Genomic DNA, 23,254 nt, shown 5'->3' with positions numbered 1-23,254 from the left:
TTCCATCCTCGATTTATTTGATTGTTAAATTATATTTCAAGCCGCAAGGATTATTAAATTGTTAAATATTAAATGGATCCTTCTGAAGCCATTAAAATGCACGGCTCTGGCCGGATCACCACGGCAGGCAAATAGTGTGGTGGCAAAACAAAACGAAAGTTATGGCAGCAATGCATTACAGATGTCCAGCCGAATGGCCCTCGAAACCAGCCATATTGATATAAAAAAGGGAAAAAGTGTATAAATAAAGATATATATGTATGTGTGTATGTTTAAATAAAATTGTCAACTGATGGGAAAAGTGTCTGAAACCAAAATGAAAGCGCAAGCAATAAGGGAAATCGTAAATGTTGCAAAAATGCTCGGTGGAATTCCACTTGCAACAATTCCAATTGCACACCAGGGACAGGGGCAGAGATGGCTGTGGTTGGGGGGGGGGAAACCAGAGGTGATGATGGGACTGGTGCTCTGTTGACAGTACACAAATGGCTTGATTTTTCATTTTTTGTAAATTTACAACTGCAATCAGAGGCGTAGATGCAATAATAAGAATGGCCAAGTGTCGAAAATGGCCGACAGTGTTTCGCCCTTAAAGCCATCAAATTGTTTTCGGCTGCCGCAGGACAAAGCCAGTCGGCAAACAACAACCTAGCCAGATAATGGCCGCATTTGAGGGCTTAAAGCTGCGGCTGAAACATCACACTGAACACCGTGCTCTATGTGACTCTATGTGTCATAAATCGTGTGAAAGTTAAACCCTTTAATCCGCACTGAAAATTCAAATTCATGGCCTGCCAGTTTCATTGTCAAGACCAGGACGCTAAACAAAGCCCCCGGCCACGCCCATCTGATCTCGGCCTGTGTAATTATCTTGGCCGTTTGGCATTTGGCCAAGCGGCGTTTATGGACATGCAACGCCTCTCGAGTGCCGCACCGGAGAGATGGTCCTTGTTGCACCTCCACCTCCCCCCAAAAAAAAGTCCAGAAAAGCGATTCGTTTGGCTTTGCAACGTTTTTTTCATTCGTTTTTTTTGTTTTATTACTTTTTTGGAGTAGCTGCAATTTGCAAGTGGCAAACAGTTGTTACCAATGTTTTTTCGGCGAGCTCGTTTTTTGCGCTGTCTGGTTTGCTTGCAGCACACGTAATTAAAAATTCATCATACGCCACGTTGACTGCCACCAACATAAAACACAAAATAGAGCCAGGGAAGGAAGATAAAGCGGGTATAAGGCAAAAACATCGCTCACTCGGAGGCTAAATGAACTTCAAACTTTTTGCTGCAAAACTAATTGGAAAACAATTAAGGTTTACCAACTTTCAAAGGCGTGCTAGACAAATGATAACGGAATCAAGCGCCGGGTCAGTCCGGCCCACTGAATTGAGTCGCAGCAGCACCAGCCCCCGCCCCGGAGCCTGGGCCCCAAGTTTATATTACAATATTTATAATCAAAATGCACACTCCCACCCCTCCATTTTTTCGCAAGAACTTCCAACTTGTGCTACTTTTCCCCAGTTTTTCCCGTTGTCTTGTTAAAGTTGGAGCGCTCTCCTCCGAGTCGTCTTTATAATTTTCTTGCCCTTTCTCGACTATTTTCCAGCACTCGGGAAAATATCTTATCCTCGGGGAACTCTTCTCAAAACTAATTTAAGTTGTAGTTATGAAACTAAGTAATGACTTGAAGAATATTTGTCAATCAATAATTTATTAATAGGATTTTATTTAATTATATATACATTTTAAAATAAATAAAATATTGGCTTTTAAACATTTTAGCAAAAGAAAGCATTGTCCTATATATAAAAACTTTGTTAAATTTTAATTTTTTTAAGAAAATAATTTAGATCTTTACCCCTATGTAAGTTATCTTTTACAAAATGTTACCATATATTTAGTTACCATTAAATTTATTTTGGTAACCATTGAGTTTCGGTACTGTTAGCCCGAATGTAAATGCTTAAAATAAAATGCTGATTTTAATTTAAATAAAATTAATTAATGTAATATATTTTTTACTTTTACAAAAGGTTCTTGAATAAACATACGCGATTATTTTCTGCAAACAGGAAAAAAAGGCCTACGAAACTTATTCCAAAGCTTAATCAATTCTAATTTTTAAAATCTTTAATGTTAAAAAAAAATACATATTTTACTTGATCAAGTATATTTTACTTAATAAAACATTTTTTTTTGTTTTTTTAAAGGAAGACCTACAAAAATATTTGCAACTTGAGACATAACTCAACCATCACCACAATTCATATCGATTTCAAATAGAACCACATCTAGCGTGAATTATAAAAACTTGAAATACTTAGCATTTAAAAAATTCTTAACAAAAATTATCTTTAATTTATAAAACTGTATATAAAATTTCTTGGTGTGCAAAAATACAAACATAACTATGGGAACATGAAATTTGTTGCTGGAGCTGGACTCAGGGATCCTGGGAAGGAGAAATGGGAAACCCGAGACAGGAGACACGAGACACGAGTAGAAGCAATCGAGCGGAACTGGTGGAGCTAAACCGGCCATGGTCAGGTAATTGAAAAACTTTGAACTCTTCAGCTTTTGGGCTTAGCCGGCGCAAACCGAAAGTTTTCGATCCGAACTTTTGCTTGTTAGGGCAAATGCGCCAAAAACCAGTGCGAGGGCCACTGCGAATCAATTGACGATTTAAAATAGTAGCAACATGGCCGAACTAGGCCAGCTGTTCAATGTGCATCAATTGGCGTTGTTGCGATGGTCAACTTCAGCTCCGGCTTTGGCAGCTCTCGGCCAAGTATCCGGTTCGGTCGCCCACCCGCATATTGCTCATACGCCGCGTGTGCGTGCTGCCAAAAAACGGAAATGCACAAATCATGAACGCCTTTGTTGCTGCTGCTGCTGTGGCTATTGTTGTTGCCACAGTCTGCCAGAGAAAACGGAAATGCGAGGGAAACATATGCATGGATGAGCTGTGTGCACGAGCGGGTGTTTGTGTGTGCGTTTCAATACACACACAAATATGTGTGTTACTTTATGATATTGCATGCAACCGGGGGCAGAGTTATGACAGCGAAAAGCAGGGCAAAAGTAGGGTCGGTCGTGGCGTGGCACACTCCCACCAGCACTGGAATAATTAATTTCCAAAGGACTTTGTGGCAAGATGGCCAACATGGTAAGGGGGTGGTATGGGGGTGCGATCCCATCAAGCCATTCGCAGATTTCTATGAAGACTTTGGTTCAAAGGCGACTCCCGGGAGACAGGACACTGTAAATTTCCATGGTGTTTATGAGTTAGTTCCTGAAATATTTTAATCCTTTCTCCAGAAAGTTTAATTAATGACTGGTTAAAATAAGGTTACGACCAGTCTTGACCATAAAAATATTGAATCAATGCTCTACCTCAACGTTATGGGAGTATTTTATTAAAAATACAAAACAATACCATGTGTCACTTATTTTTTTAATTTTTAAAAACACGGAATAACCTTCATGTTCTGTTTGAAAAAAAAATATTCATCATGGCAAATAATAACAAATGAAATGCGAAAATATTGTGAAATTTATTTCTGAAAATTTTCACTTTAAGGAATTATATAGAGTTTAATAGTTCTTCTGAAATAAAAATTAAATACAACATTTCGTATTAGCCGACAGCTTCCATTCAAGATAAAAAAGTTCCAAAAATATTTAAAATAATCATCTGAAATAAATGAGAGTTTAAACCATTTATGATCTTAAAGAAAATAAAGAAAGTCTTATAGTGGAAATGGATAAACTACTTAAAGAAAATAGAGTTAAAAAATAAGCCAAGAAATACTGAAAATATGATGGCAGTTTTTTGCCAGTTTAGGAATGATTGGCCGCCAACCGCCAAGTCAGACAAAAGGCAAAAAAGCCATGAAAGGAAAACAGAAAGCGCAACCAAAGCGAAATCCACTACTGACACACATATGGAAATGCACGGGAATGCCGGGATCCTCCGGGGAGATGCCGGATGCTGGGACGTTGCCTGCCGGATCCTGCACAGGGCTGGGCAGGAGGAGAGGAAAGGGAGTGAGGGTCTGAATATGTTTACACATGTTATGGCTAGAATGGCTTCAGTTTCAGTTGGAACAGAGCAGTGGCTGTCAGCAACTCTTGGGCACGTTCGCTGCAATTGAAACTTAAACTTTTTCCGCAAAATGCAAAATTGTTGCAACAATAACAAATGGCTGGGGCACTAAGAAAATAAATAAAGAGTGCGCGCGGAATCGTGCCACAACACAATGCAAGTTGAACAAAAGTTTCGGCACAAATGCATGAATATATGGATTTTTGTGAAACTTTTGGGCGGAAGCGGAAACGCATGTAGCGCCATTGCAATGGCCGCTTTGTTTGCCAATATTTCTCTTAAAAATAAAACGCTTTCCGAGGAACCATCTCTAAAGAAAAAATGTTTTAAAAAATAAATTAAATTATTAAAGCCAATAAAATATTTTTATAGTTATAATTTTTAAAGAAATTGTTGATTTTTAGAAGTAGAACCCAAAGTAGAACATCAAATAAATTAAAATAATAACAATTGCTTCTATGACATCAATAAGTCCATCAAACTCCCATGACGATACACTTTTTCGAGTGTAATCTCAAGAATGAAAACACCATGAATCGCGAATTTTTAACTCGCTTTTGCCATCAGCTCAGTACAGGGTGGACTCGGGCTGGTGAACGGCCCCCCTGACGATTCCCTTCGGGATATTGGATGTCTCTGAATATTTGCGAGAACAATCGACCTCCGACGTGGCCTAAATGCAATTCAATAGTTAACTTTCTGCCCCATTGTGGCACTCGGAACAATGCAGATTTATGCGCTTATCTATCCGGGGAGTATCCTTGGTTCAACGACACAGCAGGACTCCGAGGATATAGATATAGATGTCGAGATAGAAGCCCTAGAAGTGCAGTTGTGGACAGCACGAAAACATAATTAAAGTGCCAGAGAAAGATGGCCGCCAGCCAATTAACCGCATTGCTAGATTCACTCCCCACCGTGCTCCAGCTCCCGCTCCCGCTCCTGTTCCTGCGCTACTCCTCCTGGCCCTCTTATAATTTTGGACAACAATGGCGTTGGAGCTGAAACTGAAGCTGGAAGCTAAAAGCTGTGCAGCCAGAAGCCAATGGCAATCATAAAGTCAGTTGGCGCACGGAAATTGCAAGTTGCGGTTGGAAAGGTGGCACGCTCTGGCCATAATTCAGCTCCTTGCTCCCGCTCCTTCTTCCGCACCGCCTTGGTGCTTGGCCCCAGACTCCTGGTCACGTGGCCCCCTCCAAAAAAACAGTAACTATGCAGCTAAACGGAAATTGCAAACTGCGGCTCTCCCGCGGCTAGCCCCTCCAAAGCCCGCAGTTTTTATTTATTTCGCATTTTACAAGCACCTTGGGAGGACTCGCCAGTGAAAAGCTCTCTTTGTAATTATACATATTTAATGCACTTTTGTATTACATGTTTCGGCTTGCCACTTCTATTGGCCCAAGTTCAGGTTGTAGTGCTGGGACATGGGCCTCATATCGTGGGCCGCCTCGAATTCCACCTTCTGGGCGAGCGATTTCAGTGGCACCAGGTGCCCTTGGGCAGGGTTTTGATCCTGGTGGTGGTGCTCCCTCTCTGGCTGCGGCTGCTGCTTAATCTCGATCTCCAAGTGGGTGGGCTTCGGCTCCACAGGCTTGATTTCCAGCTCAACCAAGTGGTTGGGAGACTTCACCTCCTGATGCTGGGGCTGCTGTTGGATTTCCAGTTCCACAAAATGTCCTTGGGCGGGATTCTGGTGCTGCGACTGGTGTTCCTGTTTTATCTCAATCTCCAGCAGCTGAGGGGGCTTCTGTTCCACAGGCCTAACTTCCAACTCCACCAGATGGCTGCCAGAGTTAGCTTGAGGCTGGTACTCCACAGGTTGCACTTCCACTTCCACCTTGTGGTTCGCGGAAGGACGCACTTGGGCATAAATGTGAGCGTACTGGTCAAAATTTCCTGCGTACCCTGGCCTGGGCTGCACTCGGACCGGCGGAGCGGCCAAGACCGAGCCAATCAGTGCCAAAACAATAGCTGCCTTCATCTCGAATCGCTTACGGAATACTGAATGCCAACAACCCGAGAGATCCGACTTAAATACCCGGCATCAAAGTTTCCTTCGCGGGGAATTATTCTGGCACCTAATTAGGAGCCAATAACTTGTTATCGGAGAACGTGAAACAGAAGCAGACTTGAGGCGCGGGAAACCCAGAACACGGGTAATTGCCCCAGATTAGATAGCAACATTACAGATAGAACAGTCGAGACGGGACCCATCCCCTTCACAAGCTGTCTGCCGATATTACAGATTTATAATTAAACGCCGATTGATGCTAATAAGGCTACTTTTATTCGGATTGTGGTCACAATCATGTCTGCTTAATGTCGTAGATGCGCACAAAGTGATCCTCCCCACAGCTTGCCAGCTGAAGGTGGGGCTGCCCAGGCCGAAACTGTAGCCTACGGACCGTAAGGTGATGGGCTTGGCTGTGGAAGAGAGGAATCTCAGTCAGGGAACTTTCAAAACAAACAAAAAACCCACCTCTTGTTCAATTCGCTGAGCAACTGCCATGTTCCTCTCGCTAACTGATATAGTTTGATGAGCCCACTTTCCGTGCCCAGAGCGAGAACGTATGTGTCATCCGTACCATTCAAGTAATCTCTGGCAAAAGCCACCGCTGTGATTGACTCATTCTTTAGCTCCAAAACTCCCGCCGATTGCCAGCCGTTCAGTGTCGATGTATCCTTCGCTGGCTCGCTTTTTTCCCAAACCACTACCTTGCCATCCCGCGAACTGGTCACAAAGTGCTTGCCATCGTGCGACCAATCGCAGGACCAAATGATGCGGGTGTGCACTCCATTTGTCTTGTCCGTGCTGGCCACCAGTTGGTAGCCAAGAGCTGCGTCCTGCTTCTCGTACAGGCACCAACGCCGATCTCTGGACACAGAGAGCAAGAAACGCGCGTCTGGCGAGAAACTCATCTGGGTTACAGTCAACTGGTGGCCACTCAGCTTTTGCAATTGCTTCCAATTGGCGGGATTCCTGAAGGGGCAGAAACATTTGTCAGCATTTTGGTTTTCAAAAGTATTCTTTATCCTCACCAAAGTATTATTTGGGCATGCTCAGCGTTGGTGGCCTTGCAGGAGGAGGCCAATACGGAACCATCTCTCGTAGCTGCCAAAGCAAAGATCTCATAGCCATGACCGTAGAGCTTTTGCAACTCGGGCCACAAAGTGTTCTGCATCAAGGTCTCCTCTTGCGGCGGTGTTTCCAGTGTAATAGGAACAAAGTAATTTTCCGGGTAATCGTCTTTTGCCTTTCCAGACTCCTCACTGCGTGATTCCTCTTTGTAAACGGCTTTGTTCGACAGTCCGAGGGAAGGCACAGAAGCGCCTTTCGGAAGAGCTAAAACAAGACAAATTTTATATAAAAAGGAACATCCTTTTAAAAGAAGACATCTTACACTCCAATAGGGCATCACCCGCCACATCGTTCTCAACCTTGCTAATATGACGGAAGTTCTCTATGAAATTCGCTGTGGCCTGGAAGGTTCGTACAATCTTTTCCTCGGCTCCGCTGGCGAATTTATAGCGAGAAAGCAGAGCCAAGGCCTGCATATCGTAGCCATGGACTTGCGGACGCGCCAGTTCGTGCCATGTAGCATCCGGAACAGCATCTTGAAGCCACGGAGCATGCAAACGAGTGGTCTGATCCGCCGAAACGGTCATGAGATAGGCACCATCGTGCTCCCAGGCCAGATCTCTAGCTTCGCCGTAGTGGCCGCCAACTATTACATTGGAGGTCCAGAGCTGTGGGCGTTCGGGGTCTTGATTCCAAATGTGAAAGCCGCCCTGGTAGCTATGCGCCATAATGGAATGTCCATCGGAGGAGAACTTGCCGCCAAAGAAGCCCATGGAGTTGCCGCCCACCTCCCCGACACGCACGTTCTCCATCCAAACTCCTTGGGCGGTTTGCGCCCACACCACCAGGGTCTTGTCAATAGAGGCAGAAAGCAGGCGAAGTTCTAAAAAAATGATAATGTTGAGAAGTTTTAAAAGTAATCCGAGTCACTTACCCTGCTCTTTGCTTTTATGCCAATGTACGCCATAAACCCAACCTTCATGGCCGTATAGAACCGATTCCAAACTCACTGCAAACCAAGCCTGCTCGCCCAGCTGTAGGATCTTCTCCTCCACTTTGATCTCATCGTCGTTCTCGCTTATCTGAAGCAGATCGACGCGATTCTCTTTCATTTGGTCTTCGCTGCGAGGCGCAATCCTCCAAAGGCGTATGAAATTGTCCTGCGACCCACTGGCCAGAAGAAGATCCTCGCCATCCCTGACAAAGTCCAGGCCCCGCACCCAGTCTTCGTGGCCGGAAAGTTTGTGTACCCGCTGGAATGGCCGGCCTAGGGAATCTCCGCCTCCCAGAGATTGCGTCTGTTCCGCCCACAAGGAGATGGTCTCATCATCACCACTGAAGGCCAGCAAGACATTTTCGCTGGTTGGCAGATGTGTGAGTCGCAGGGAAAAGCAAAATCCTCCTGCAAGTTCTATGGTCTGGAAACAGGTGACAGTGTCGTCCTGGTAGTTCCACAACTTGACGGTGTTATCGGCAGCAGCGGTGGCCAGTAGCCAGGAGCCATTCTTCTTTAGCACACCATCCACTGCATTCACTCCACTTTTGTGTCCCTTTAAAACGATCTGCTTGGTGGCGCCAGTTTCATCCAGTTCCCATAAAATGGCATTCGAATCATCGGCCCCCGAAAGGATTTTCTTTGTGTCCAGCCACTTGACAGTGTTCACTCGCTTTGTGTGCTCCACCAGGGTGTATATAATCTTGGCCGAATTTCCCTTGTACTGTTGGGAAAACAAATTAATTAGATTATGTCTTAAGAAACAAGATTCTTACCTTTGGATTCATTACGGCGACAGCATTGCAGGCTCCGTAGGCAATTAAGCCGCTTGGGCCCCAGTCCGCACATTCCATGCAGCGGTTGCAGGCCACCGACGTGTAAAGATTCTCAACTTTCATGCTATTTGATAGCTATTTTAATTTGTTAAAAACAGAAAAAGCCAATTGGAGTCGGCAGTTTGTTATTGTTTTGCACGTGTGCTTGCAGCGGTGGCTCTCTGTTGATAAACATATGATTGCCAGAGTTGCCACTGTGTTGAAAAGAGGAGTAAGAAATCTGGCAGCACTCGCTGGAAGAAATAGCTTTTCAAATATTTTCAGAATCCTCTTAAAAACTGTGCTCATTTAGCTTATTGAATTTAGAATATTGAAAATATTGTAAAATGATTTACATTTTTATAATATTAGTACCCCCTTAGTATGACCAATTAGCTACTAACTTTAAGTCGTCTGGTCACACCTAGTAAACAAAGCGAAAGAAAAAATGTTTAGCAGTGCAGTCAGCAGCGTTTAATTAAAAGTAATTCCCATAATTGATTGCAAGGGTGGAACAGGTCGTGAAATACCCCACCCTGCGATATGTCTATTCCCAATCAGTAGCAACTGATTGCGCGACTGAGTCACACGGATTTAGCTTCGACCTCCCGTTCAATTACTCTATTTTTTTTTATCGCCCAGGTACCACAGACGGGAATGCTGAATGTGTTTCGCCAGCAGCATAATCGAAGCGCATAAGAAGTTATTTATAGCGCCGCCGGAGCATTCAAACCAGAACGCGACGACCCTGCCCACGCAATCGACTCGCGGGAGCAAGATGTCGAGGGGCAAGTCGCGACTCCAGACGGAGGTGTGCGGGGATTGCGGGGCCAGTGATCCCTCTTGGGCCAGCATCAACCGAGGCATCCTACTCTGCGCCGACTGCTGCTCCGTTCACCGCAGCCTGGGACGGCACATCTCCATAGTGAAGTCCCTGCGCCAGGGTAACTGGGAGCCGTCGGTGTTGAATTTCGTGAACTCGCTGAACGCCCACGGCGCGAATAGTGTGTGGGAACACCATCTTCTGGACGGCAGCTCCAACTCGTCTGGAGGCAAGCACCTGCCCCGCTGGCGCAAGCCCTCGCCTAAGGATGCACTGCACCCAACCAAGTCGGACTTCATCAAGGCCAAGCACGTCAACCTATCGTTCGTCTTGAAACCCAGTCTTCAGGACGACGACGATGCCACCATTACTGGCAATCTGGAGCAGGAACTGAGCAGGCAGCTCCATGCCAGTGTGCGTACCAGCAATCTGGAGACATCGTTGCGCCTCGTGGTGCAGGGCGCCGATCCCAACTACTACCATGAGGACAAGCTGTCGACGCCACTGCACATGGCCGCCAAGTTTGGCCAGGCCTCGCAGATCGAGATGCTGCTGATCTATGGCGCCGATGTGAACGCCTTGGATGGCAATGGCATGACTCCCTTGGAGCTGGCCAGGGCCAACAATCACAACACCATAGCGGAGCGGCTGCTGGATGCCATGTTTGATGTCACGGACAGAATCATCATGTTCTTGGGCGGCAAGAAGCCAGACCATGCAGTGAGTTCTAAATTTAAATCGAAAGCTCCCCATGGAGTGGGAAGCATTTATGTATCTATAAGATGCAGCTTCTTGCCCTGATTTGTTTTCATGATTTTTCAATAATTTCTTCATTTTATTTTAGAGTGGCCGCCACTTGACCATACCAGATGCCAGTGGAGCCGACATCAGTGAACAGCTGAAAATAGCTCGAGGAAAGCTGCAACTTGTTCCAAACAAGATGTTCGAGGAGCTGGTCATGGATCTGTACGACGAAGTGGATCGACGAGAGTGCGAAGCCAGTGAGTACTCTACCTCTATTATTATTCAACATAAGCTATATGTTAATTCTTTGCAGTCTGGTCCACCAGCACCTTGAATGCTGATCATGCAACTGTGCCGTTTCTTCCGGCTAACCCCTTTTTAAGCGCTACGCGCAATCAGGTTGGCATTGTGACAATTTCTGCGCCAAACCTTCATTTATTGACATCGTTTCGTTTTGCAGGGCCGCCAGAAACTGGCACGCTTCAATCGCGCCGAGTTCGCCGGTCTGCTGACCGACGTGCTTGTGGATGCCATGCGGCGCCAGAACATGGCCAACCTGCGCCCACTGGACGCCCCTCTGGCTGGCGGCAATCAATTGCCTTCTCTTCAATCGCTCCCGTACGCAAACAATTCGCTGTTCGAGCAGGGGGGCCACGATCCGAATCTGTCGGACGATGAACCCATCTACGATCCGGTGGCCAGCGACGACGACTATGCCCCGGTGCCGCCAATGGCCCAGCAGGTAAACCTTATGCGCCAAAAGATACTCAAGCTGAACAATAGCTTTGGCTAGCAGCGTAAGCGAAGACTGAATGAGTTACCCGTTGTGTTCATCCCTAGCCCAGGGCACTATAGCTCCCTGTTTTTAGTCAATGTACCCTCGAACGGTAGAGATCCGAATGTAGAGCTTAAGCTAAAATAAAGTTAGCCGTAATCTGTCAAACTGTAGTTTAACTATATGTAGTTGAGTCCCCTTTTGTTCCGATTCTTATACATGTTAACTTAGTTCATTTATTTAATTTAATTTTAGTTTATTTTATTACTTATTTTTTATGTTATTTAAATAGGCTATTGTTCACACACCACCTCGCAGTGCCAACTCGCAGAACGAAATGGAAACACTGCGCAAGCAACTCAGCTCAGCTCAGTCCGAGATTAATCAACTGAAGAACGTGGTCCAGAAGCTGTCCAGCGAGAACTCCCAGCTCAAGTCTAAGTTCTCCAGCGCCTCCAACAACAGCGTCTACGACGAGCCACTGTGAGACTTCCTTTTACCCTTTAGTTTCTTTTGTTTTCATTTGTTTTATTATTTTGGTTATTTAGTCGCATTGATCTGAGCTTGAGCAGTCCGGAAACTGAGCACGAGCCCCTCTCGCTACCCGAAGGTGGCACTACCAACATGGAGAGCGGCTCATCCAATGGCTCATCCAACCAGTCGACCATCAAACGGCCAGCCAGCATGTACGAACGCAGGCTGGCCCCAACAGTGGCCAAGGGCCAGACTGATGTGCGGAACACCACGAGCATGTACCAAATGGCAGGGGATGGAAAGCCCTTCGGGGAGGAGGTGAAGGTGCGCTCCGACTTGGTCACTCGCTGTCTGAAGGAACTCATAAGGGCCATGCAGCCTGTGCCAGAGGACCAGAAGCAATCCATTGCTCCACATGGCGAACTTATACGCAGTGCCGTTACTGACTTAATTGCTCTCTATGCTAATTTGGTAAGAATAATGGAGTTTATACACGATTTTTAAGGGTCTTGTATATAATAGAGAGCACATACTTTATATCTTTAAAAAAAGAATTCAATCTTTTAGAGGTTTGAAATTTAATCTTTTAGTTATCAGCAAAGGCTGATGATGAGAAAAAGATGGTTTAAAGATGATTCTTAAACCAACTAATTATAATAACTTAAAATAACTAATTATTTAAAATATTTGTAGCCCCCCAATGCTAGCGAGACCACCCGAGAAACCCTGAAGCAGCTCACCCGACAGAACATAATGATCCAGCACGAGTGCGAGAGTTTGCAGAAGGCCATCGAGGCGGACGACAAGCAGGCCATCCAGAACAACACCCTGGAGGTGCGCGACTGCGCCTTCCACATTGCCAGTGCCATAAAGACCTTGGTGTTGCAGTTCTACTGAAGAGAACAGAATACGAACAATCTAGAAGCTAAACTCTTGACTCCCCGATTAAAGTATTAACCAACCGACTTAGTGCCCCCGCCTGACTAACAAAGTGCTTCCGCCGAAAGAAAGTAATCGAAAATATCCCGTTACATATAGTTTATGTATTTTAATAAATGTTTACATAAAACAATGTACTTCGTTCAATATACACAAAATGCGTTTTTCCATTGCAAAATAGCTTGAAAGACGAAAGTTAAGAAGATCTTTTCTCAGTAGTTGGCAAGCGTTTTCGTGAAAGTAAATTTGAAAAGATGTACGATATCTATATATATATTTGTTTTTATATTTATATCTGTATATTCATATGCATGTGTCCTCTATAATTTTAGTGTCTTCTGTTAATAATCAGGTGCAAGTTGAGCCTGTATATTGTTCACATTAGTTAACTATACGTTCTAAGCATGGACAATCGGTCTAAGCATGGAGTACACATATGTAGGCTTCCTCTACTTATTGTTTAACTTTTGTTTAATTGAGATGGGTAGCTTCTGCGTGGCTTCCGCCTCCAGTCATCAATCAGATTGCTTCACTGGACACTCCGACTCGCGGTTGTGGCTGTACTGGGTGTGGTCAAGTTCGAGGAACTCTAAGAATTAAAGCCATTATATCCATGAGTGTGTCTTCACGCCTGGTCGCGTTCTCTAAAAATAATGTCTGCTCTGCTGCGGTTCAAGCGCTCCAAAAGTGTCCATAAAAATATACATATTCTCCCGTTTAGGGATTTAACTTTTGCAGGTGCATTCTCTAAAATATTGCTTTACATTGACTTTACATTTGCTGAGTGGCGCCTAGTTCCGTCCCTGTCCGTACAACCTCTAGTGCTGGACTGCGATCTCAGGTTGACTCTGGATGCTCTGGGGTGATTAAAATCAACTATTCGTATTCGATCGAAGTGTCTAAGAAATCTCAAAGCTCGGCTCAAACTCGGTTATCTAGATCACAAAACATATGGGCGCTTCAGTAATTACAGTAATCAGTTGGCTTTTAAATCATTTATCTAACTAAAAGTAAACTAAACTAGTGGTAGGCTTAGGTACACGTACTTACAATATCCGAATAGCGAGTTCAAAACTTGCGGCCAAACAGAACAAAAGTGGGCTTGGCTAACAACAACGGCTAACAACAAATAAATAGAGCAACTACCTAACTATCTAACTGCTATATCTTCCCTCCGCTCAGGACCCGATCAGATCTTCCTCTCCACATCGGACCCTGCCGCCCTACAATCAAGTTGTCCTACTTTCTTGTAACTAGAAACGAAAAGGAGTAAACAAACGAAAAATACGGAAATTAAATGCAAATCGTGACTCGAATGTCTTCAATAAGGTCTTTACTCGTCCTCCGCCTCGGTGATCGTGGAGTTCATGATGTGCGTCTCCTTCTTGAACAGCAACTGGCGATGATGCTGCAGGGAGGACAGATAATGGAGGGTCAGTCCAAGTTTTAATCCAAAAATGTAGCCCACCTACCTCTTCGTTTTGGATCATTATGATGCGGTGCTCCAGTTGGGGCGCCAACTCGCAGGTGGACTGCTCCAGGTCGTCCAGGGAGGCTCGACGAAGCATCTGTAGATTAGTTCAGTAAGGCCCAGTTTCCCAAAGTAATCCTATAAAAAGAACTCACCTTCTGGGAGTTGCCATGCGTCAGATCCATGGACTTGTTGTGATGACCCACCGACAGCTTGCGTATGGGCGACGGTCCATCCAGGTCCATACTGTCCAGGCACTGCACCAGACTGTGCCTCCTGGACAGGGTCACCAAGGACTGACGATGCTTGGTGTTCTGGCCGCACTTCCGGGAGTTAATGGCCTTGAAGTGGTTCTGCAGGGTGATGCCCAGTTCAGGACAGGCATCGTCATCCATCTGGAAAGGAATACTTTTTATTTCTATAGCATTTTAAGGGAAAAGAAGGTCTCACCAGCACTGTGGCATCCTTGAACATGGTGTAGCCATCGCAGCCCATGAAGATGTAGCTCTTCACGCACAACTTGTAGGTCTGGTCCAGGTTGAGGTACTCGTCGCCCACCTGGATCAGCTGCGGATCTATGCGCTTTCCGGGCTCCGCCTGCGGATTGAATGCGAAGCTGATGCCAGCCACCTGGGGGAAGCGGCCCTCCAGTTTGGGATATGCCGAGACGCCATTCTCCAGCGCCTGCCACAGGACTCGGCCGCTCACCTCAAGCAGGATCAACGGATCCCGCATGGGAATAACATTGACCAGATCGCCCATGGTGAAAGCGCCCACTGGATGAACGCGATCCGATCGGAAGGTACCGCCATTCAGGATGACCACATCGGCGCCAACAGCAGCCAGCACCACGTCGCACACCCAGTTGCCCAGATTCGTTTCCTGGGTGCGAACCCGCGAGAAGCGTCCGTCCAGCTCCACGCTGAAGACCCCCATCACGTCCGACAGCTTACTTTCGATGAACTCTGCAATTGAGGAGTGAAGGATAGACAAGTGCTGATAGCATCGTATCTCACAGTACTCACTGGCATATTTGGATAGCTCCTGTTTGAGCTCCGGATCTTCGGGGATTTTGGCCGTCACATCCACGCACTTGACATCCGTGGTGAACTTCTCCCGGTTGGCGGGGTCCCTTTCCATGGTGATCACAGAGAACTGTTGGAAGTCCGTGCCCGACTTAACGATCATCTTACCATTGATCTCGGTAACCTCCCGGACATGGTCGTGCCCTCCAAGGATGATGTCGATGCCGATGCACTTCTTGGCCAGATTTATGTCGTTGGGAGTGCGCATGTGGGTCAGGGCTATGATCAGGTCGCAGCCCTCGTTCCTTAGCTCTCGGGCCAGCCGATTGCCCGCTTCCACGTAGTCGATGTAGGTCACCTCGTTGGGGTCGATGGTGGGCAAAGTTTCCAGCCACTCCCGCTCCACCAGTCCGATCAGGCCGATGGAGATCTGGTTGTGGAGAATGAAGTGGGAGATTTTGCCGCCACCGAGAGGACGGCCAGTTTCGTTGTCCACCACGTTGGACATGAGCCAGGGGAACTCTGTCTGTTTGATGAGTTTAACGAGAACATCCAGGCCATGATCTGGAATTAGGAAGACAATGTCAGGTCCAGATTAAAGATTAAAGACTAATCTTTAACTTACCAAAGTCGTGGTTACCAAAGACGGCGCAGTGTGTGCCCACCGAGTTAAGGACTGGGATCATCTGTTCGCCTTGGGTGAAGGTGCTCACTGCAAATTATAGAAGGATAAGTAGGCCGAATCTATCATATACCTTCCTTGGATACTCACACATGCTGGGCGAGAAGGCGTCCCCGCTGAAGAGCACCAGGGGATTCAGGTGGGCGTAGCTCTTGATGGCGGTGGCGAACCTTGCCGCTCCGCCCACGGGCTCCGTCTCCGCCATGGACTCAATGTTGTAGACATCGTTATAGTGCAGAATGGTCAGCGGCTTGTCCTCGCCCTCGGTCATTTTCAGCAGCTTCTTGGTCTTCTCCAGCTGCGAGGATATCGATGTGGAGCGTCCGGTCAGGCCGTGTGTGGCGCCTCGCAAACCGATACCGGAGAGGGAACCAGAACCGGAACCGCGATGCCGCGGACTCTGTGGCTGGCTCACGGAGGCGTATGCTCGCGTTGGCCGGGTCAGGAGTTCACGGGCGTCCAGTGGGGTCAGAGACTGACTGCCCTTGGAGTCCTCGACTTCGTCCGGACCGAATTGCAGCGTGGATCCGCTTAGGGAAGCGGTGGCACTAGCCGTAGTCACGGGAGCGTCGGTCGAGGTGGGTGTTAGGGAAGTGGGCGTGCCCAGGGACAAGTCCAGAGACCGGAAGTTCGGGTTGCTGCTCTGCAGCATCGACAGAGTCCTGGTGCCTGCGTCACGCACTTCGATGGAAGCCTGCAAGTAGACACACAAGACGCCCAATAAGAGTCGCTTTCAATTTCCGGGACAACCACATCCAGGGGACAACCAGGGGCAACTGAAGATTCAGGCGGGCAGGATGCAACATAAAAAATCACAAATACATATAGAAGGTGGGGGTGCAGGTGTTTCTAGGGTTCGTTTTAATACACTTTGGTTTTTGTGCTGGGTGGATAATTGACATCAATACTGGTTTTGGACAGAACCTGCTTCAGCCAGCCCACCACGTTGCCCATGGCGGCGGCTCCTCCCGATCGAGTGCTGCCGGACAGGTGGCTCAGTCGGCGAGTGGATCCATGACCAGTGGGCGGTGGCGTTGTGGGCGGTACTCCGGCTCCTGTTCCTCCTCCGCCGCCTCCTCCTCCCCCGTCGATTCCTGCATTGCTCATCCTACAGACGCTGCTTGGTTGGTAATGGACAAGAAATCGAAATGGAAATGGCACACAAGATATTTATGATAGACGTATGGTATACCACTTGAGATATGGAAGTGAGCACAGTTTTCACGATCCGATTATGTGATTTTTAATTGAAAATGCGCCTACTATATAATGCAATTACTAATAAAGTATTTGCTCATAAATTACAGAAAATAAACAAAGTAGGCCTTTGATAAAAATCAGTTTTAAATGCCTCTATATATGTTTTTAAAAATAAGTATAAATAATATGCCAACAAATCAATTACACAACTGCACTTTCAACCATCAGAAGAATCAAATGCTTTTCAGTAAACAAAAATGATTTGATAAGATCTTAGATACTTTTGCTTTTAAGATTCAGAAACTTCCACAAGTCACATGAATAAATACTGAAAAAAATAAACAAACTAAGGATTGAAGAACCCTTAGTCTCTAGGGCCTATAGAAATCAGATCGTGAAATGTTTGCTTTCGGGAGACTTACAAAATGCCTGGGAAACTGCGAACCCGACTTAGACGCATTTTCAATTTTCAATCAACTAATAACCAAATAAAAAAGGTGAGAAAATTTCTCGCAATTTGGCGCTAAAAATAACAGAAAAACACAAGGCGCGCGCTCAGCTCGAACTGCAAATAACGAATGCGAATGCAAATAATTGCTTAAGTGAAATGAAAACATTTTCATCTGCGATGCAAAATATATAAAAATATACAAACAATGATAAGGCTGAGAGCGTGAAAGTGGTCGGGAGCGGAAGCGGGAACGGGAGCGGTGGACAAACAACAAAGTTAACAAAGCCCGAAGGAAATCAATTTTGTATTATTGGCTCATCGCAATATGGCAACAAAGTAGACCTCCATTCCTTCCCACCCATTCGGTGCGATTTCTCATTTCTTCGGCTATGCCCCATTAACCTGTCTCAGGGTGAACGCTAGACTAGAACACAATCGCAGATAAAGTCCGATTGGGAGCGCAGCCACTACACTCGTAGTGCTCTAAAGTATCTCTCAGATAGACTGTGATGGGGTTCTGAGAGCGTCCCCGGTTCGGGCATATTGACATTGATAATGAAAGCAACAAGCAAGCGCTACAAAGCACTCATACGCAGCGTTGGCCGAGAAGAGCAAGGTCAGATTTGTTTGAGGCTGGTCACTATAGTGACTACACTAGGCGAAAACCAAAGTGTTCTGTTTGGTGGCTACGATTTACTGACTAATATTTTCACTGCGAAAATGTTCTTTATAATTATTGGTTTCTAGAACGGCGAAGAACGTGCCTCAGGTGATTTTTTAGCCAATAATTTCCAAATCATACTTAATCACGAGTAAGCAAAAACAAAATAGACTCACTGGAATTAAATTGAACCCGATAAGACTGTTTGTTTTTTAAATCATTTAATGATTCATTTTAATAAATTTTCTAAATCAGGGAGTGGTCTCTTTACAGTTGATATACATGACTATTATTAAGAACCAGATTCTCTTCTCTTCTCTTCCCAAATAATTCTTAAGAATTTGTGACTAATTTTGGAGAAAATGGTTAAATTTTTGAATTAAATTTTTTTTGTAAATAAGCAACGAGGGAATAAATAATATTTCTAAAATCCGGGGCATCTTGTTAATCTGGAATAACGAGAACCAAAACTCACTGACAGAGTGGCAGCAAAAAAGAAAAACAACCAAAATTAAAATGTTTTTTTTAATGACATTAGTAGTTCTGTACCATCCAAATAGATCTTGCTACTATTTTAGCGACGAACCTGGCATATTTTCCAAGATAAACTTTAAAAGTTTGGGTCTTAAAAAAGATTATTAAGCTTTGTATTCTTGTCAGCCGATAGTAGCCAATAAAACGTGCTCCTTTATAATATTATTCCCCAATATTCCTTAATTATTTCCCAATAAGGACTACTGGTATAGGAACAGTATATTTGACAAACCCAAGAGTATAATGTTTATAATCTTTAATAACGGGGAAAATCTTTAAAAGACATTTAAGGGGTTAGATACAGTTAGAATTTAAAAAAAGAGTCCTTTTTCCCGTTATGTAGCCTCATTCCCGTTAATAATATTTTCCAATAAAAATATGAAAAAATAGATTATGGTTGACTTAATATACATGCTAAGTTTGGAATTAATAAAATAAATAGTGTGCTCAGAACGAATTTTTGGAAAAAACCCTTTTTCCTAACTGTAACCCCTTAAACGACAAATGTATCTTATTCTTTGGACAAGCTAATATATGTCCTTGCAAAATCAACAATAAATGGGAATCGTTTTCTGCCAGTGGCTTTAAGCCTTTTCAAGTGGCACGCTTCAGCTGTGTCAGCTGGAGGACATGAAAAGTTAAGCTGCGGATTGTGACAGGACACACAGGAAATGAGCTGCATTTGTGCAGGAAATGCACAGGAGGCGGAAGGACCTGAGAGATGACTTCCATTTGCGATGGCCCCAATTTGTTGGGACGTGACCAGTCCCGGCCTGAACAGGACCCAGTTGGTTGGCCAACAATTGGAGCCAATCATGAATCTATCAAATTAATTATTGGCTTAATTGGAGAGTAATTGAGTTAAAGAAGCCACATTTTATCATCACACTCTGCGTGACGGCACGCCTCCAATAATCTCAATGTCAGCGGGGCTAATATCCTCATGCAAATATTGCACTTTATTTCCATTTGTTTACGGGAACTTAATTAATTTCATATTTCAGCCAAGTGATCAGTTCCATGGAATTGCATTTCAGTGGCACACGCCGCAGAATTAAACCAGAGGCATTCGGAATACAAAGTGGCAACCGCAAATACTCATTTCGGCCATAAACATTTATGCCAACTGCAGAGGACGGAGCTGCTTTTATCCTTTCGGCGAACTGTTTACTCTTCCGCCGAGCAGTGGCAGTTTCTGGGAACATTTTTTAATTAGTGGCTCGTCACTTGTGGCGTCAATGAGCTTATTCGACCTAGTACTTAAACGGCACGGTAAGCGTATAAATATTGGGCATGAGTGGCATGAAATATGGATGGGGCGTAGGTTCGTGCAACAGCTGGAGTGGCTCCAGGTCCGGGAGTTGTCAGGAGCTAAATGCGAGTGATAGATCCAAACCAACAATCCTGGCAGTGTGCTGTTGAATAATTTTAAGGCATTTCCAGGCCCGACCCACTCGCAGGCGGCCGGGAGGGAAACAATTGCATGCAATCAATTGGTGAAATCAGGCATGCCATTTTCCATTTCCATTTGCAGGGGCTGGGTGTCCTTGACTCGCCGACAAGGCAAGGGCTGCCGCCTCGGCCACCTGAGAGACAATCTGGGGCGGGGCTGGGGGTCAAGTCGCCCAGGGCCTGCCACTGTGAAGTGAGCAACCTCATGCCTGACTCGCTTTTCGACAACCTAAGGACGACCCGACAACGTAAGGGGGCCCAGGCCCACAAATTTCCATACACACAGTATATAGAGTACTTCTGTACACAAAACACACACATGGGTGGGGAAGGAACTTTTGCAACAGTTGGCGGGATTTGCGGCAAAGTCCTTTGGCATATTACGTATACGTCGAACATGCTCGTTTCGGCCAGAACGGAAATGAAAAGTGTAATGAGAAAAACGGAAACACAAACACAGTAAATCAGGAATAAATTATTAAGGACCCCACCACACTCTCGCTTAAAGAGAGAAAGGTTAAGAATAAAGCTCCCCACACAGAAATTAACTTTCTAGCCGCAGTTTGTAAACTATTTAAAGCCATCGGGCTTCAGCCTTGGCATTTAGCTCGGCCGAAGGCGAAACTTTTCACTGCTCTCGACTTGGTTTGGACAGCTACCACCCCCCCAGCTTTTAATTGCATAATTGATAATGCCGCCCAAATGGCTGTTAGTTACCGTTATTTACTCACTTGCGTGTAAGGTTCGCCCACACTCCCCGTCGCTGTTACTTCGCCTCGCCGCCTCTCCTTTTACACTCCCTCTTCTGTCTTTTTTTTGCCTTGAGTGGAGAGCCGTTACCGTTAGCAACAGTAACTGCGTTTCGGGAGCTGCAAGTGCACTGCAAAAAGAAAACAAAAACACTAAATAATACATTGTTGCACTGGAAGAAAACTTTGGAAACTCAAACTTTTAAGTTTCTGTAAGCCAAAAGTTGAAATATTTTCTTCTTTTAAACCATTACATTTTTAATAGAACTTTTAAACTTTTAAAAGTTGAAAATTCCACTGTATTTAGTAGATTACTGCTAAAAGGTTTTCACAATCCTTCGTTTGGCTCGAATGCTATGCCAAAAACACCATTGATAGTCTATTTTTATGGGGCACAGAACAGCACCACCCTTCAAGCTTCCTTCGTGGAAACAAAGTTCGTATCAACTTTACACGCACACTGCCACACGAGATGGCATCCATACACGCACCTTCACTCGACTGGCTTTTATATTATTAGTTAGAGGCAATAAACCAGCTGCTGAGGTTTCCACTTCTCCGCCGTGACTGAAATTTCAAAGTCAAAGATTCGATCCCACTTGTTGTGGGTGGCTGTCTCTGTTTTTATTCGTGTTAAGGTCGTTATTCGAATTTTTTTTTTCCTGTTTTTTTTGACAGGCATTATTGTTTTAATGAAAACATGACCTTAAGATGGATGTATCTGTGTATTTCGAATTAATAAACTATTTTTGAGAGATCTTCTCCCCAAAACGACTCAGAAGAGGAAGTAATAATAGTAGTTTCTCAAGGTAACTAACTTTACAATTGCCGTTTCAAGTTTTTATGCTAACAAGGCCCATCAAAATGCGTCATTTCGCATGTCTATTTTTAAGTTTCAAACACAAATTGAAATAAATTCGAAAACTCTCAAGGTCAAACTAAGAAAAGAAAACCGAAATTCGGTCACACTCAGTACCCTAGACCTACTTATCCAAAGACAAGTTCAAATGGCGCAAAACGGACCAAACACCAGCAAACATTTTTCGCACTTGTTGTAAAATGTTTGAAGGTGTGTGGGTGGGTGGGTGTGTGTGTGTGAATGCAGAAATACCAACACACAACACAAATTCTGGCAATCAGCTGTGCCAGAGAGCGGAAGAGCTAGAAAGCTTTCTCTCACGGAAATGGGCTGCTCAGTTTCTAGGCTCTCCTCTAGTTTGCTCTCTCTCCCACTGTTACTCTTTTAATAAGCACGTTGTTTGATGGCGCTGTCATTATTGTTGCGTATTTTTTGTTGTTTGCTTCTCCTGGCTGTGTTTTTGCTACTTTTGTTGTTATCTTTTAAGTTAATATTTTAAAACGTGTTGAGCGACGAGCGTTAGCTGGGGCTTTTGCACACCACGTCTGTGCTATGTTCACGTGAGTGTATGTGTTTGTTGCGTATGTGTGTGTGTATCATGCGTAATGTAATTTCTCGAGGGTTACGAGTTTTGTACACTTGAACTTGCAGCTGTCCTCTGCCATATAAAAATAAACTGTTTATGCAGTTAACTCTGGGCCGTGCTTTCGGGCCCGGAGTCCCGATTTCGATCTGGCCCCCAGTCTCGTATGTATGTGTATTCCTAGGGGTTGCGAATTAATAATTCAAACGGTAAATTTCATTTTTGCAAATCCTAATAAATTTTTCAATTGCCACATCCGCCTAACCAATAGAATGAGTACACAACAATAATTGAATTTTTTCCTGCGAGGGGTGAAAGTAATTTTGCACATTATTCGCTCGGCCTGAATCACTTTCACTTGAACCGATAATGTGGACTGAACAGGGCTGATTAATCAATTATACTGATAACGAAGGCATCCCCATCACTTTCTCGCCCCTTGTTTACTTGCTACACTTACAAACTTGCTTGGTCAGCACTCCTTCTCTGATTGTTCCTTGTTTTCGTGAATTAAGCAATTTCCACGCTCAGTTTTCTGGAAAAAGACGCTTCGCCTGCTACTCCTTTTTTGTGGTATGTTGGTATAAAAAATCTTCTGCGTAGCGAAACAAAGCAGCAGTGCAGAGTGACGGAACGCGGAAAATGCCAAACAGCACCGCTTGAACGGGGAGCAGAACTTTGAATGGGGCTGGCAGTGGCACTGGCATCATCTTCCGCTTCTAGGGGAGCCAAATAAATCCAACATGTGGGAGAGCATGCGCCAGCTGAGAGCTGAGAGCCGCTAGCCGTGAGAAAACGGGCTACCTTATAACAGAAAAGCTCCCCTAACAGAGCTGTCGGCCAAAA

General features: G+C 45.0%; 4 protein-coding genes across 8 annotated transcripts; 1 reads left to right on the top strand and 3 right to left on the bottom strand.

Moving 5' to 3' along the window:
• Nucleotides 1–5,317: 5,317 nt before the first annotated feature.
• On the bottom strand, nucleotides 5,318–6,116 carry LOC6496607 (RNA polymerase II degradation factor 1). The gene has a single exon (XM_001961211.4). It carries the CDS (start codon nucleotides 6,077–6,079, stop codon nucleotides 5,489–5,491), a length of 591 nt encoding a protein of 196 aa, XP_001961247.1. The 5' UTR covers nucleotides 6,080–6,116; the 3' UTR covers nucleotides 5,318–5,488.
• A 246-nt stretch (nucleotides 6,117–6,362) lies between these two features.
• On the bottom strand, nucleotides 6,363–9,210 carry LOC6496606 (probable elongator complex protein 2). Its single transcript, XM_001961210.4, has 6 exons — nucleotides 8,948–9,210; nucleotides 8,112–8,895; nucleotides 7,500–8,060; nucleotides 7,138–7,441; nucleotides 6,578–7,078; nucleotides 6,363–6,522 (listed from the first exon to the last, which is right to left on the bottom strand). Exons 1-6 carry the CDS (start codon nucleotides 9,068–9,070, stop codon nucleotides 6,405–6,407), a joined length of 2,391 nt encoding a protein of 796 aa, XP_001961246.1. The 5' UTR covers nucleotides 9,071–9,210; the 3' UTR covers nucleotides 6,363–6,404.
• A 161-nt stretch (nucleotides 9,211–9,371) lies between these two features.
• Nucleotides 9,372–12,888, top strand: LOC6493960 (ARF GTPase-activating protein Git). 2 transcript variants are annotated; one of them, XM_001961209.3, is made up of 8 exons: nucleotides 9,372–9,470; nucleotides 9,629–10,529; nucleotides 10,654–10,810; nucleotides 10,867–10,952; nucleotides 11,014–11,295; nucleotides 11,621–11,811; nucleotides 11,877–12,273; nucleotides 12,496–12,888. In XM_001961209.3, exons 2-8 carry the CDS (start codon nucleotides 9,651–9,653, stop codon nucleotides 12,697–12,699), a joined length of 2,196 nt encoding a protein of 731 aa, XP_001961245.2. In that variant the 5' UTR covers nucleotides 9,372–9,470; nucleotides 9,629–9,650; the 3' UTR covers nucleotides 12,700–12,888. The 2 variants fall into 2 exon arrangements, with proteins under 2 accessions (XP_001961245.2, XP_032311601.1); XM_032455710.1 differs by having other exon boundaries at nucleotides 9,395–10,529.
• Nucleotides 12,826–23,114, bottom strand: LOC6496605 (trifunctional nucleotide phosphoesterase protein YfkN). 4 transcript variants are annotated; one of them, XM_014908401.3, is made up of 11 exons: nucleotides 22,869–23,114; nucleotides 20,949–21,097; nucleotides 16,844–17,036; nucleotides 16,010–16,613; nucleotides 15,863–15,949; nucleotides 15,238–15,801; nucleotides 14,663–15,177; nucleotides 14,368–14,607; nucleotides 14,214–14,309; nucleotides 14,079–14,149; nucleotides 12,826–13,994 (listed from the first exon to the last, which is right to left on the bottom strand). In XM_014908401.3, the coding sequence occupies exons 3-11, from the start codon at nucleotides 17,024–17,026 to the stop codon at nucleotides 13,931–13,933; spliced, it is 2,424 nt and encodes an 807-aa protein (XP_014763887.1). In that variant the 5' UTR covers nucleotides 17,027–17,036; nucleotides 20,949–21,097; nucleotides 22,869–23,114; the 3' UTR covers nucleotides 12,826–13,930. The 4 variants fall into 4 exon arrangements, 3 of the variants coding, with proteins under 3 accessions (XP_014763887.1, XP_014763890.1, XP_014763891.1); XM_014908404.3 differs by lacking the exon at nucleotides 16,844–17,036 and having other exon boundaries at nucleotides 22,869–23,113; XM_014908405.3 differs by lacking the exons at nucleotides 20,949–21,097; nucleotides 22,869–23,114 and adding an exon at nucleotides 17,542–18,394.
• Nucleotides 23,115–23,254: the final 140 nt, after the last annotated feature.

Source organism: Drosophila ananassae, chromosome 3L, assembly GCF_017639315.1.
Source record: "Drosophila ananassae strain 14024-0371.13 chromosome 3L, ASM1763931v2, whole genome shotgun sequence".
Taxonomy (NCBI): Eukaryota; Metazoa; Arthropoda; class Insecta; order Diptera; family Drosophilidae; genus Drosophila; species Drosophila ananassae.
Note: the sequence above shows the minus strand (reverse complement) of the source record. Positions and strands in the feature narration are given on the sequence as shown.